Source organism: Eucalyptus grandis, chromosome 2, assembly GCF_016545825.1.
Source record: "Eucalyptus grandis isolate ANBG69807.140 chromosome 2, ASM1654582v1, whole genome shotgun sequence".
Lineage (NCBI taxonomy): Eukaryota > Viridiplantae > Streptophyta > Magnoliopsida > Myrtales > Myrtaceae > Eucalyptus > Eucalyptus grandis.
Window position 1 is genome coordinate 2,927,140 of NC_052613.1, and position 14,410 is coordinate 2,941,549.

The 14,410-nt window shown below is 41.9% G+C and overlaps 1 protein-coding gene across 1 annotated transcript; it reads right to left on the bottom strand.

Annotated features, from left to right (window-relative positions):
• Positions 1-8,487: 8,487 nt before the first annotated feature.
• Positions 8,488-13,903, bottom strand: LOC104417981 (cysteine-rich receptor-like protein kinase 42). Its single transcript, XM_018866682.2, is given in 7 exon segments — positions 8,488-9,085; positions 9,271-9,415; positions 9,588-9,822; positions 10,025-10,375; positions 10,468-10,581; positions 13,074-13,490; positions 13,493-13,903. Coding segments are annotated over 7 exon segments (1,863 nt in total). The 5' UTR covers positions 13,818-13,903; the 3' UTR covers positions 8,488-8,809.
• Positions 13,904-14,410: the final 507 nt, after the last annotated feature.

The window sequence follows — 14,410 nt, forward strand, 5'->3', positions numbered from 1 at the left end:
GAAATGAAGCTAACTCAAGCTAATTTTAGATTGAGTCAGGCTAGATAGGATGATTATGCAAGATTCACTTATTTAAATTTGATTTGAGGTCAAGCTCATCAATCTTCAGCCAGATTGCTCACGAGCTTAATTGAACTTCTATTACATATATACATATATATATATATAAATAAATATATATATAATTATATATATTTAAGAAATTAATAGTTATCAATAAAATTCATGTAAGCATTCGAGGAAATTTGGAAGGTTCAAATGCTCGCTTCCAAAAGCATGTTTGATCGCTCGCAAATCAAGAGACGCCCAAGAAGAGAAGAGAAGGGATTATTCATCTTCTCCACAAGACTAGGGTTTCATCGCTCTGCCAATCAACAGAAGCAATCGAGAAATGGCAAGAGCATTGCTGAAGAGACTAGACTCCAACACCCTCACGGTGGCCGGCAAGTCCCAACACCACAATCTCTGCCGCTTGAACATTCGCAAGTTCCAAGTTACTCCCTCTCCCTCCCCTCACTTAATCTATACTGGGAGTGTTGTTCTTCATGAAGGGATTCGACTCCGAAAAAGTTGGATCTTAGGCTCAGATTGCATTTGCAATATATGATTATGAATTAACGGCGTACATGCCCAAAGTATATGATGTTTTTGCATTTCTTAAGACTAATGGTGATGGGGGCTGATGGTTTTATATGAGATGGGCTTAAGGCCCGTCTGCCCATGTTGGGCCTAAAAGCCCGGCCCACAAGAATAGGGCCCGTGGATGGAGGGTCGTATAAAAGGGAGGAGAGAGAGGGAGAACGCACCTTTTGGCATTTAACATACGTACGTCTCCCTCTCTTTCCAAGGCTCTCTCTCTCTCTCAAATAGAAGAAACAGTAAGCACAAGGCAATTTTCTTCTCCCCTTCCAAGCAAATTGTCGTCATCGGATCGAACAGGGCCAATTTCTCTTCCTCACTTCAACATTGGTGTTTAATCTGTGGCTAACAAGGTACGCTCGAATCCGTGGTGTGCTTTAGGATCGGTGATACGTGATTTTCCCGGGCTTCGTCTTCCACATTCGTTTTAGGGGTTCGATTTAGTGTCGAATCCAGTTTTTTGGGATCCGTTAATCCCAACATTGGTATTAGAGCCCGATTTTATGTTTTCCCGACCTTTTTCATGTTTTTTGATTGAATTTTCGCAAAAGTATTCGGCCGACACGGATCGGGGCGAGAAATCCCGACACCCGAGCACTGTTTGTCCATTTTTTTCGAGTTTCTGTAAGTCGAAATCGATTTCTGAAAGCATAGGGTGAAAGGGCTCGTCAAAACGAGTCCTGCGACATGTCGTGCGCCGCCGGGCGACGCCGCACGCGCCCACACGTGTGGCAAGAAGCTGCTGCGCGTGGGTGCCACACGCGAAGCGCTGGCTCGGCCAGCGCGTGTGCCACACGCGCTAGTCGGCGAACCGGCACGTGCGCGACACCGGCAGCGAACCGGCACGCGCCGGTCGGTGGACCGACGCGTGCTGACGTTAGCATGACGTCACCCAACGGTCGGTAACCGCTGGGATGACGTCATCGATGACGTTAGCGCCGACAACGGTTGGCGGGCGGTCACCGGCGGCGGATCGGCGACCCGACCCGACCCGACCCGCGGACACCTGGCACGCGCTCGGCATGTGCCGGCTGACGTCTGTGTGACGTCAGCCCGCGCATGTGCGCGGCACGTGCGGTCGGTTCGTCCGACTTGGCCCGACCGGCCCAATCGCTCCGACCGGTCTGTCCGGTCCGACTGGTCCGATGACCGATGACCTGACCCGTTGACCGTTGACCCGAGAAAAAAAAAAGAATTTGTTTCTTTTTCAATTATGTCTGTATGGGTTAGAGGTAATCCATTTTTTTATTATGCATTTGTTGCATGAATCATGGAAAATTATGTATTTTCCATTTAGTTTATTGTGGATTATAAGTGATCCATTTTTTGGTTCTGCATTTGTTGCAAGAACTATGATGCGTTATGCACGGATACCTGCAATCCCGAGAATGGACGAAGGAAAAGTAAGACTTAAAAGGCTGATGACAGAGTTAGCTGATTATCAGTGGCATGATAGTGATTTAGTATCACACTTGGTCAGGGTCAATCAGATGATACAGGAAATCATCTGGAATGGTTATCTTATGCCGGATTTTGAGAATGTGCCGGCTTTGATGAACACTCTTCCATCTGAATGGCATGCAGTGTTAGATCGGCTATGGGAGGTCAACGTGGTTCCGGGTTATAGGAGGCTAGTGGAAGCTTTTGTAAGAGAGTTCTATAGGATTGAGTTAACCAAAACTTCAACCCTTAGATTGAGCACCACATGGCGCAGAGTGAATGCGCCTTGGAGGCGACATGAGAGCTCTCCAAAAGTTTTTTCATGGTTGGCAAATGTGCCTTCAAATTTCTCAAATATTTTGACTGATAGATTATAATGGACTTTCCCTATTTATTTCTTAGATTAGTTTGAGATGTTTTTTAGTGTTGAATATCTCTTTCTATATTGATATTTTTCTTTGTATATATTACTTAGTGTAATGGATAGTTGTATTATGTGAAAGCATTGTTATTCTATTAGATGTTAGATATTATTTGATTTTTGTTATTGTTGACTGTTGTGGGTAGTTCATAGAAGTTTTTGTAACTTCATAGAATTTATTTTGCATAAGACAATTATATTAATGATAATTTTGAGTTAGGATTTTTTGGAGGATGATTGAAAACATAGTGACCTTTTGATTCTGAAACCTTACTTGAAATTATTTATTGATATGGTGGATCTGTACAAAGTGGATGCATAAGTGATAGGCATTAATTATTCGTGCATATATGTCTGATGTGTTCAGATCGATGGTTTCAGCAGCTAAGAACGTAATTGCTGATATGAATGGCAACAATTGTGAAATATTGAACATGAAGATTCAATATGTGTTGGAAAAAGCAAGAAGCACTAGAAGCTCTTGACCATGTTATGGAAGATCTTGAGGATGCTGTGCGCCACCTTGAGCTGGTAGAGGACTGCTTAACGGCATGTGAGCCGAAAATAGATATTTGCAATGCTGGTTCTAGCTCAGAAAGGGCTTTGAGCTCTAAGCGTAAGCGTATTGATTCGTTCGATATGTGGGAATGCAAAGGATCAAGTCCTTATTGCAAGAGATCAAGAGTTAACCAACACAAGAGAGGAAAATGTCCTCAAGTGAAGAAAATGTCAAGGGTGAGGTGTTACAATTGTGACAAGAAGGGTCACTATGCTCATGACTGTCGTGAGCCAAAGAAGGTAAACACCTCTTGTACATTTGAGAACTTTGCTTATGTGTCAAGTTCTGTATTATTGGCTGAATCCAATCCTTTGTGGACTGTAGATTCAGGAGTAACAGACCATGTAGCGAAGAATAGAAGATCCTTCGTGGAATTCCGATGAGTACCAACTGGAACTAAGTGGATCTATGTAGGAAACAACTCCAGAGATGAGTTAAAGGGATTGGCACCTACCAATTGAACATGCGTGGTGGACGCAACTTGTTCCTACATGATGTTCTATATGCTCCGGAGATTCGTCGAAATTTTGTGTCTGTTTTGGTGTTGGTTAAGCTTGGTTTTAGTGTGAACTTCCGTAATAGTGGTGTAGATTTGTATTTGGATACAAACTACTATGGTTGTGGTCACTTTCTAGATGGTTTTATTGTACTAAATGTTGACTGTGGTGATGTCAATGTTTGTTATTCCCTTGTTTCACGTCTTCTACTTCATATGATAATGATGTGAATGTGTGGCATGCTAGACTTGGTCATATTGGCCAATAATGTATGAATAGACTAGCCAAAGAGGGCTTGTTGGGCAACATTAAAAAAGTCGATTTGCCCATATGTGAGCATTTCCTAGTAGGGAAAACGACATGGAAACCAAAATGTAAAAGAGTTTAATTTCCTCTGCATTTAATCCATTCTCCCCTTCCAAGCGAATTGTTGTCATCGGATCGAACAGGGCCAATTTCTCTTCCTCACTTCAACATTGGTGTTTAATCTGTGGCTAACAAGGTACGCTCGAATCCGTGGTGTGCTTTAGGATCGGTGATACGTGATTTTCCCGAGCTTCGTCTTCCGCATTCGTTTTAGGGGTTCGATTTAGTGTCGAATCCAGTTTTTGGGGATCCGTTAATCCCAATAGGGGCTTTGATTTTCTTCTTAGCATCCACCAGAGTCTCTTCCTCCTCTTTGTCTCCATTTTCTGTCAAACCCCAAAAGCTAACAGAAAATGGGGATGACACATTGTCTTTTGTTAATACCTAAATTTTAACTAAGTATTTAGGATTAAATTGTATAAGAAAATTATAGATCAATCCAGCCCTAACAAAAATGATTTTCGCATCAATTAGGTCTTAATTTCTATTTGCATCTATTAAGCTTTATTTCATTTCTTTTCTTCCTTTATTTTTCACTTTTTTTTTCAGATAATTTATTTAATAAAAAATAAAAAAAAAAATAAAAATAAAAGGGTTCTTATGGGGCTAGGCGTGAAAGCCCAGCCCCGTCTTCTTGTTCTTCCCCGCACGGGCCCCAAGCCCACTCCCTTTTTTCTTCTTCTTGGCCCAATCCCCTCCTTCTTATCTTCTTCCTCCTTTTGCCTCTGCAACTCACGCACAGAGGAGGCCGGACGCGCGATGCCGGATGGAGGAGGAGACGGCTACTCACGTGGAGTGGCGCAGATAGAGGGGACGCCTCTTCAATGTAGTAGAGGAGGCGGCTTAGCTAGAGACACCTCGACAGGTGGGAATGCCGGTTCGACCGGAGGAGGTCGCTCGGAGCACGAAGGACCGGTGGTCCGAGCACCTCCGTCGACCGGCCTCCTTGCCTATAAATAGGGCGTCGGGGGAAGGCAATAGACACACGAGAGAGAGATCGGAGGCCGCGAGCTCGGGACTTCCCGAGAGACTTTAGGGAGGCCCGAGAGCAAGCAAGCCGAGATCTGAGAGAGAGAGCTCGTGGGCGGAGGGGGTTTAGATTTGGAGAGTGATCTGCGAGCGAGTTCGAGAGAGAAATCAAGGCTGGGACTCATCCCGACCACCCGTCGCCGCTCCGGCGTCACTTGCTGTTGCCTCGACGACCAACCGCGAGCCCTGCCGTACTAAGCTCGCTGGCTCGACGCTCACTGCCCACCTCGTCGTCGCATCTTTCGATCTCTAGACGCCATCCCTATGCTGAGCCGATCCTTACCGTGCTTGCGTCGCCGCCATACCAGGTGGGGGCCATCGCTAGCTACCGCTTCCTTCCTCCCTTTTCACAATTTACTTGGCTTCTCTTTTTCTTGTTCTAGGTGTTCGGTTGCCGCCGTCGCCGTAACTCATGTGGTCAGAAACGCCGAAGGTGAGGACAGTCTGTGGAATGATAGCTCGGCCGAGGATCAAGCCTACAACTGAGGCTAGCCAAGGCGGCGCTTGAGTGGGTGGATAGCTCGGCCGAGGCAAGCTACGCTGCCGTCTCGGCCGACCAGGTTGCGAAAATAAAACCATGGGTCGGGTTTGCCCTTTTAGGATTTGGGTCTAACTTCTCTGGGTTGTGGGTTGGGCTTCATTTCCTTTTCCTTTTCCCCATTTTTTTTGTCATAGACTGGGCTCACTAGAAGGGCCCAACTAGGCCGCAGCTTCAACGACCCTGGTCGGACCCAACTCGGAAATCCCACCCAGGTCGTTGATATTATATTATTATAATATAAAAAATATGTTAATAATAAAAAATAGAAAAATTAAAAAAAAAAAAAAAAACAGTTTTTACATTTTCCCAAAAAATCAGAAAAAGTCAAAAAATGATTTATATCTTCAAAAAAATAGAAAAAAAATCCAAAAATACTTTTATGTTCAAAAAGTAGTAAAAGACCAAAAATATGTTTTTCTCCACAAATGCATGGAAAAATCCTTGAAAATCCAAAAAAGCCTTAGGGTTTAAACAAGATTAGGTATTAGAATGGCATTAGTAATTAACTAGTCTAATCAAGTCCATAATCCTAGTTTCTTTGATTGCACAGGAGTGAAATAATTCTCCTAGTATTTTGCTTGAGTTTCTAATCGATTCACCCTAAATTGATTAGTGATGACTCTTATTTAAAAGTAAATTACATATTCAAAACTCATATGATAAGTCGTGAATTAATGGGCTTGGGAGAGCTCTGACTAAGCCCTAATAGACTTAGCCGGCCATTAGCCTCCGCATGCGCCCGCACAATATAGCGCCGAAAATGAGGTCGCAACACCTTTCACTTAGAAGATGTAGCTCCAAACTAAACCCAAAAACCCCCCTTTTGAAAGTGTTAGTTTATAACGCTCTCACACTAGATCATTAATAAGAATAAAAAAAAGATTGAAAAAAAAAAAAAAAGAGATGTGAGCAATCATAGCTTAGTAAGCAGTATATATCTCTTCTAAGTAGATCGAAAAACCACCATGCATATACTATATATAACAATACCAAAAACTCATAATTCAATACTTTAATATAATATCAAATCATCTATGTCACTTTATTTCAACAAGCTTTACATAATTCAGAAAATACTCATTAAAATCATCACAAATATCAATGGTCAAATCCAATGATCAATCTTATCAAAATCACATGCCAATGGTCTATTTAATTGATTCATCTCATATTAAAACATACGTCGATAATACATCCATCGATCAATCTTTTGCTTAATATCAAATTATAGTCACAATACAACGTTTGGTGACAAGGTGATCAACATTCCTTCCTGGTAAGGTCTCCACCTACAAAATTAGTAGCTTGGCCTAGAGGAATAGCCTAAACCCAATATGCATACCTACAAGCCCCCCAATGGGCTCATGGTGATATTGAGCACCAAACCTGCATCCTCCAATATCGACAATCAAATCTACGATCAATACTAATAATTGATTTCACAAAACAAAATGCATAATCTTTCTAAACTTTGTTCATCAAAATGAGCACATTTCACAAGACATTTCTCATATCATTCCACAATTCTTCATAAACCAATTCACAAATTGATATGTATAACCTTTCGAAACATCATTCATAAAAAATTTCTCAAAGCATAGTCTCACAAACCATTCATAACAATCAACTCAAGTTATGTTCAAAACATACTTGGCCATTTCCAATAGACAAAAGGGTAGTAAATGCTCAATTTAATTTTTACGCATTCACTATGCCCCAAGCACCACTTTTTTTAATGTTCAAAGGAGTATCAAATCATATAATGCTTCTTTAACTTATAATATTGATCATCCTATCATTTGTAAGACTTGGGTAAATAAGGGATAGTACTACTCACCTAGGAATGCCTACGACCAAATAAGAAATGTTACTTGAATCGTCAAACTCGCGGTCCCATCAAATAAACGAGAAACAAGTTAAAATCAAGTAAAACATTACCTCAATTATGATTCCATTAAACTAAGCTTAAACACTAACAAAATAATTCAAACACACCCAAAAATCACTTGTCTGAAGCGATTATTCAAAGCCATTTGCAATGCAGAGCTTAAGTGCAAAATTTACTCACGCTTTAACTCTCTCCACTGAACTTCATTTCAATTGTACTTATAGTCAATAAAAAGCTCTTTCAATGTACTATAAGAACCCTAAGTTGGGCGATCCAAAATCAAGCCAAAAGCCATCAAAATACGGACCCAAAATCACTGGATGCTCACTATGCATCATGCGTGGAAAACCTAAGATTTTTACCGCCATGACACGCACCAAACACACACCACGCACACTTAACCTTGAATTTGTGCACACAAACACAAAAGCAGCTTAATGACTCCTTAAAGCTTAAAATTCACTTAACCTTGAATTTGTGCCCTAACTTCGAATATTACTTCAATTAAATGAACGAAGGGCACGATCACTTACGAACATTGCGAATCGGAGTTAATGGCTTAGCAAGGGCCGTGGTGCAAGTGCATCTCAATCCCTTTTTATTAATCAGAGCGTTCACTGTTCACCGTTTACCTTTTCTTTTTCCTTTTTTATCTCATTGACTTTTGACCTTTGACTTGGTCAAAAATTCAAATATTACATTTTCAGTCTCCAGGAGTTCTTCTTCTTCTTTTGAGGTTTTTGGTTTAGAGCCATCTTCACCTTGATCGATGTGGGAAGAGCTTTCTTCAGAGGCTATTTCCCTCTCAATCATCACCTTTGGAAATGCAGATGTACTCCTCATCATCATTTTTTTTCGTGAAATCAGTGCAGAAAAGGGCATGCGACGATGTGCCAAAGCAATGGGCAGCAAGTGTAGGCGAGACAGTCACGTATCTTGAAGCGACATAAAACTATTTGGACCAAAAAACAGAAGAAAAAATAACATAAAAATGTGAAAAAACATAATGACATTTGTTTCTTTTTTCTTTTTCTTTCCTTTTTTCACATAACCTACAACTAATGAAATCAAAACATCTCAACATGTTGTGATTCTCCAATTGGGATGTAAAACTACGAAAAAAATAAAGCAATCGCATCTCACTCGGATTCATATATTCGGGGGATATCCATGATTTATCGAATTAAGATTGGACTCCTCATCATCTAAACATGCTGCTAACCAAGTAACAATAATTTGACTCATGCCCTAACGTCACTAAAATATGCACCGCCAGTCGTTTGCAAAGTGTTTTCAATCACTCGTTGGCAAGTGTTTGTATTCGTTGGAAGAAGAAGAAGAAAGGTCCCAATCCTAAAAGGTCAACGCAACTAAGCTGGAAGAGGGCTTCCTATCAAGCTGGAAGAGCCCTCGAAGGCCGTGAGCTCGTTCAACAGCTACGTGTGCATGAAGAACTTCTGCTACTGGATTTGTCGAATAGCACGCTAGCGTTGAGGAATGGGGGCTGGTTCGGTTGGGGGATTATACGGTCTTTGTCATGAAGCATCTCGACGACTCCAGGCATGGGCGGTCGCAATTCCATGGAGGCTTGAGTGCACAGAAGACTGATTTGGAGCACATTCGATGCCTCCAGGACAGAGAATTTACCTTGTAAGGCCGGATCAATACACGCAGCTAAATTATTTGACTTGTAGTGCTTCCATACCTACAAAACAATCATGAAATTTCCATGGCTCCCTTATATCCGAAGATAAATTGCTAACACTAACGCAAAAAGCAACGATAGGGCTATTGGGAAAATCAAAAGAAAAGTTAGATCCCAGTGTGGCATGGCCAGGAAAGTCAATGTCGATCTAAGTTCTTCCTGATGGTAGGGACAAGCAATCTTACCAATTGTAATACCGAGCTTGACCCCTGTGTGTATACGTTGTTCTTCCTACCAGTCAAGATTTCAAGAACCAGCACCCCAAAAGCATAAACATCGGCTTTCTCTGTTAGTTGTCCTCTCACAAGATATTCAGGCGCCATGTAACCGCTACATAGTTAACCGTCTTTTAGATATAAACCATACTTAGCCCAGAGAAGATGTGAAGTGAAGAGAAGGATGATATGCAAAACCACTTTGACATGCCAAACTTGTTAGATTAAGGAGGCAGAAAGTGCTGACTATGGTTTCAAGCAAGCTAGTAATAAAAAGGCATTCTTACAGTGTGCCGGCGATTCCTGTGCTAAGATGAGACTTATCCAGAGCAATGCATCGGATAAGCCCAAAATCTGATATTTTCGGCTTGAGATTTTCATCGAGGAGGATGTTGCTGGTTTTTATGTCCCGGTGGATGATTTTCACTCCACAACCTCCATGAAGATATGCGAGGCCCTCAGCTATTCCTATGATGATGTGCAGCCTTTCCTCCCAAGTTAGGACAGGGGTCGCATTGCTGACTGCAACAACGGATTCTATTAGCGTATCTAGAAAGACAAGCAGAGTGGAGTGGGACAGACATAACAGAAGAAGTCAAGACAAGAAGCCAGTTATAGAGAATGCAAACCGAACCGATGCTTGTCATAAAGGGTAGATCCCTTCTCGGCATTGAACGATGACTGTGTAAGCGTGTTATGAGTTATGCGACAATCAGCTACTTACCAAAAAGAACTTGATCAAGACTTCCGTTAGGAAGATATTCATAGACGAGGAGGCTCTCTGGGCCTTCGATGCTGCATCCCAAAAGCCTAACGAGGTTCTTGTGTTGGATCCCACTAATCAAGTTCACCTCGTTGAAGAAGTCGTCCACCCATTGTAGCGTGTTGAACACCAACCGCTTAACTGCGATGACCTTCCCGTCGGGTAAATTCCCCTTGTACACGGAACCGCCCCCACCTTGCCCTAGCTTCCTCGAGTTATCAAAGAAGTTGGTGGCCTTCTCTAGCATCTCGTACTTGAAATATAAGCTAAACTTGCTCTTGCTCGCCCCTAATTGCATGAGGCTATTTTGCACTGAAAGTGGATGAATGCAAAATTCGTTCATCAAGTCTGTGTTTAAGAATTACCAAGATGATCATTATACGTACTTGAACCAGATTGATTACCTCGTTTTTCCTTGGAGTACTTTTTGCATCCAATGTATGCACCCATGAGAACAAGCGACGTCACTGCGGCAGCCGATGAGGCTATTGCTATGGTGATGCGGATCCTAGATGACCCTGCAAAATGATAAAGACAACATCAAGTTGAGATGAGCAAGTTCATTAGAAATTCTAAAAATCTAGTAGCATTGAATCATTAGATCAATCAAATCATACTTAGGATGTGTTTATATGGGAAAAAATTTCATGAAAAAACAATATATTTCCTGGAAAATTATTTTTCAAGAAAATGGTAAATTTTCCTTTTGTTTGGTGATATGTGACTAAAAATATTTTATAGTATTTAAATCTCATTTGAAAAATGATTTCAATCTCATAAAAATCATTTTTTAAAATAATTTTGCTTTATCTTTTTTTCTTTTATTTCTTGACAATGGCCGCGACAAGCCATTAGTGCCATCGTGTAGTTTCGGCGAGGGCCAACTTGACTAGCCTCAGGCAAGGTTGAGCTTGCTAGATCCTAGGTTGTTGCGGCGAGGCTAGCAAGGCTTGAGCTTGCTTGAGGTCAACCTGCACTAGCTCACACTTGTGGCCAGTTGCTAAAGCTCGACAACTGATGAAGGAGGAAGAAGGAAAAGGAAAAAAAAAATTGAAAATTTGATTTTTTAAATAAAATATTTAAAAACCCTAGATGAGAGATTTTTGAAAGTGTTTTCACCTTCTTAAATTTAAGAATTCACTTTCCTAATTTTATGTATGAATATTTTCCTTGATTGGAAAGTATTTTCTATTGATTAATTATCTTTGTTGAATCAAATGGGTGAAAGTTCGGAAATTAATTTTAAGAAAACACTTTTCCTCAAATAAACACACTCTTAGGTTCTATTCGTTTTGCATAAAAAAAATTTCAAGAAAAAAATTTCCACATTTTTTTATGTTCAGCTTGTTTAGGAAAATGAGTCAATGAAATTTTTTTCTAGTCAACAAAAAACTATGCTTCTATTCAAGAAAATGATTTCCTCTTTAAAAAAGTCAAAAAACATTTTCCAAAATAATATTAAGTATTGGCGCTTGGACCCGAAATTGTACATTTGAATACGGGAACCCCAACGCTAGTTCTTGAGTCTCCAGTGCTCAAGTTGGGTCCATCAAGGCTGGGCTAGATCCATAGAGGCTAGGACCAGGTCTTTAATGCATTGGCAAAAGTCCATCGAGATTGAACCTAGGTCAATTGAGACTAGGCTTGGGACCTTATTCCCAACCTAGGCTTCGAGGCCAAGCTCAAACGCTTGGTGCTTGTGCCTTGTGCCTCAGCACTTGAGGCAACATCCATAAAAGTTAGGCTTGGGCCTCAACACTTGAGCTCTAGTCCTCAACACTTAGGCTCAAGTCCTTGATTAATGAAACTTTGTTCATATAAAATTAATTTTTAAAAATCGAATTCTCAATTATTTTTACTTTTTTTAAAAAAAATGAATTTTTAATTATTTTAAAAATTATTTTTAATTATTTAAAAATTATTTTTTTTTTTTTTTGGGTTTCTTTCTTTTTCTTTTTTGCTTCTGCTTCAACTTATCACTAGCCATGGTGATGATCAACAATCAACCATAAGCAAGGGACAAGCTTGCTGTTCTAGCAATGTTAAGGTCTTGTCAACCTTTGACAAGGCTTGAGACTCACCGATCTAGCAAAAGTCGAGCTTGACCCTACTTGAGGTTAGTCATTAGCCATCATCATAGCCGGCGATTGGCTAAAAAGAAGAAAAAATAAAAATGGAATAAAAAAATCATTAAAAATTCAATATTTTAAAAAAGAGAAAATTTGAATAAAAACTCTAAATGGATCTTATTTTAAATAAAGGGCAAACATGGTTATGGTTATTTTAAATAAGGGCCTAGCCTTCGGCCAATTAGGGATATATTTTCGTCCTTAGCCTCTGGCCGATCAAGAATATTTTCATCTAGACACAAGTTAAATTAAATTAAATTAGATTAAAGAAATTTAAAAAAATAAACTTATAAAAGGAAAAAGAAAAACATAGGCAGGAGGGCTCTCTCCCGCTTCTGGTTGTTGCCCCATCGGCAGGGGCAAAGGCCAGTAGTGTCGTTGGAACCTAGGTGAGGGCCAGCAACCCTTGCTAGAAGTAGGATAGGGCGGCAACCCTTTCCCAGGTGAAGGTCACTCACCCTCATCCAGCCTTCGAACCTTGCTCCAAGTTTGAGGCATTTATCTAAGATAAATTCACTTCATATCTTTATTTGAAAAAATAATGATATTTAGTCTTCATTTGGAATTTTCCCTTTGAAAAAATGAAAAGATATCATTCAAAGAAGTGCTCAAAGGTGGCGGAATATATTTTCTATCCCATCTTCTAGTTTCAACTAAACATAAAAAAATATTATCTTTTTCAGATAAAGTGGCTTTTTGAAAAACGTTTTTCAGAATTTTCTACGAAAGAAGGGAAGCCTTAACTGAGCAACATGGAGGAAACCACAATTGGAAAAATCAATATACGAAGGAAGATATAGAAAGCCTTCTTGGTTTTTCTTTAATGGCGAGGAAGCCATCTCTTAAGTCGGTAAACCAGTGATCGGGAGACTAGTTGTTACCTCTGCTAACGGGGACGTTGTAGAACTTTGTGGTAGAGTAACGGAGGAAGCATCCCGCGTTCATGGCCCGCGCTTCTTCTCCAGGTGCGCAGCTTCTCGCCATCGAAGTTGCACTCTCCAAACAGACTCTGCAACCGCCGGCATCAAGCGTGCTCCAACACTGTGCCAAAGCATATGCCCCAGCGACTCCTCCGGCTCCGTCCTCCCCAGCCACTGCGAAGCCCTTGCTCAGCACCGCGCTTGCTAAGACATTCCTCAGCACCTGGTCCACCCTATCCGAGAACTCGGCCACTCTCTCTGCCGGGACCGTAGAATTGGAGCTACACTTGAGCATGTTGTGCGTTGGATCAACGGTCTCGTTGTAGAAGTTGTAATTGTCGTAACGGAGGAAGCAGCCGTCAAGGTAGAGCCGGCCGACTTGGGGAGGCAGCGGGGGATCCGGTTCCGGCTCTTGGCGAAGCAGAGGACGCAGTCGGTGTCGGTCAAGTCGCCGAGGCACTGGGCGAGGCCGTACACTGGCGGCGGCGGTGAGGGGATGGAGTATTTGCCCCAGCGCCGGTCAACGATGCTGTCGGAGATCTCCCTCATGACGGTGATGAAGTTGAAGTCCACGGTCGCAGTGGAGTTCCCGCAGAGGAGGCCCGCTTCGACGATTCGAGGGTCGGAGGCGGCCAAAGAGAAGAAGAGCGAGGAGAGCGCGAGCAGAGGAAGAGCGATTGATGGCCTCGCTCCGTTGGACTTCATGGGCTCTGCTGGAGAAATGCTCGGTTATCAATATTCCTTCTCAGTTGTCTTCGAAGAGAGAAGAAGAAGAAGAAGAAAAGGGAAAGATTTCAGCAAGGGCGCGATGGGAGCTCCGATTCGACCTGATGGTCTCATAAAGCTTCAACCCAGCTACAGGACGCGTAAGGGAAGCGACAGGCTGACGCTTGACTTTTGGGGTCTCGTTTCACACATCACCCTTGCTTTCTTTCTTTATGCTACAGTAGAGCTTTCTGGAGAGTGCCATGGTGATGCCAGGTCCCAGGAACTGCCGCGATGACATGCTTCATGCTTGATGACATGTTTGATGACATCTCTCTCTTCCCCACCTTCCCAAACCTCCTTTCCAGGTGGAGAGAGAGAAGACTTTGAGTTGACGGAGGTTGGAGAAAATGGACTAATGTCAGAGAGAGAGAGAGAGAGAGAGAGAGAGAGATCTACAACGACTGACCGGGACGAGGGTGGGTGTCGGATGTCGCTGTTTTGTTGTTTAGCGATCTTTCTGTCGCATTGCGTTCAGGGAGGGTGCCATGATTATCGTGGTTGAGTCGGTAGATAGAGGTCAGTCGCATGGG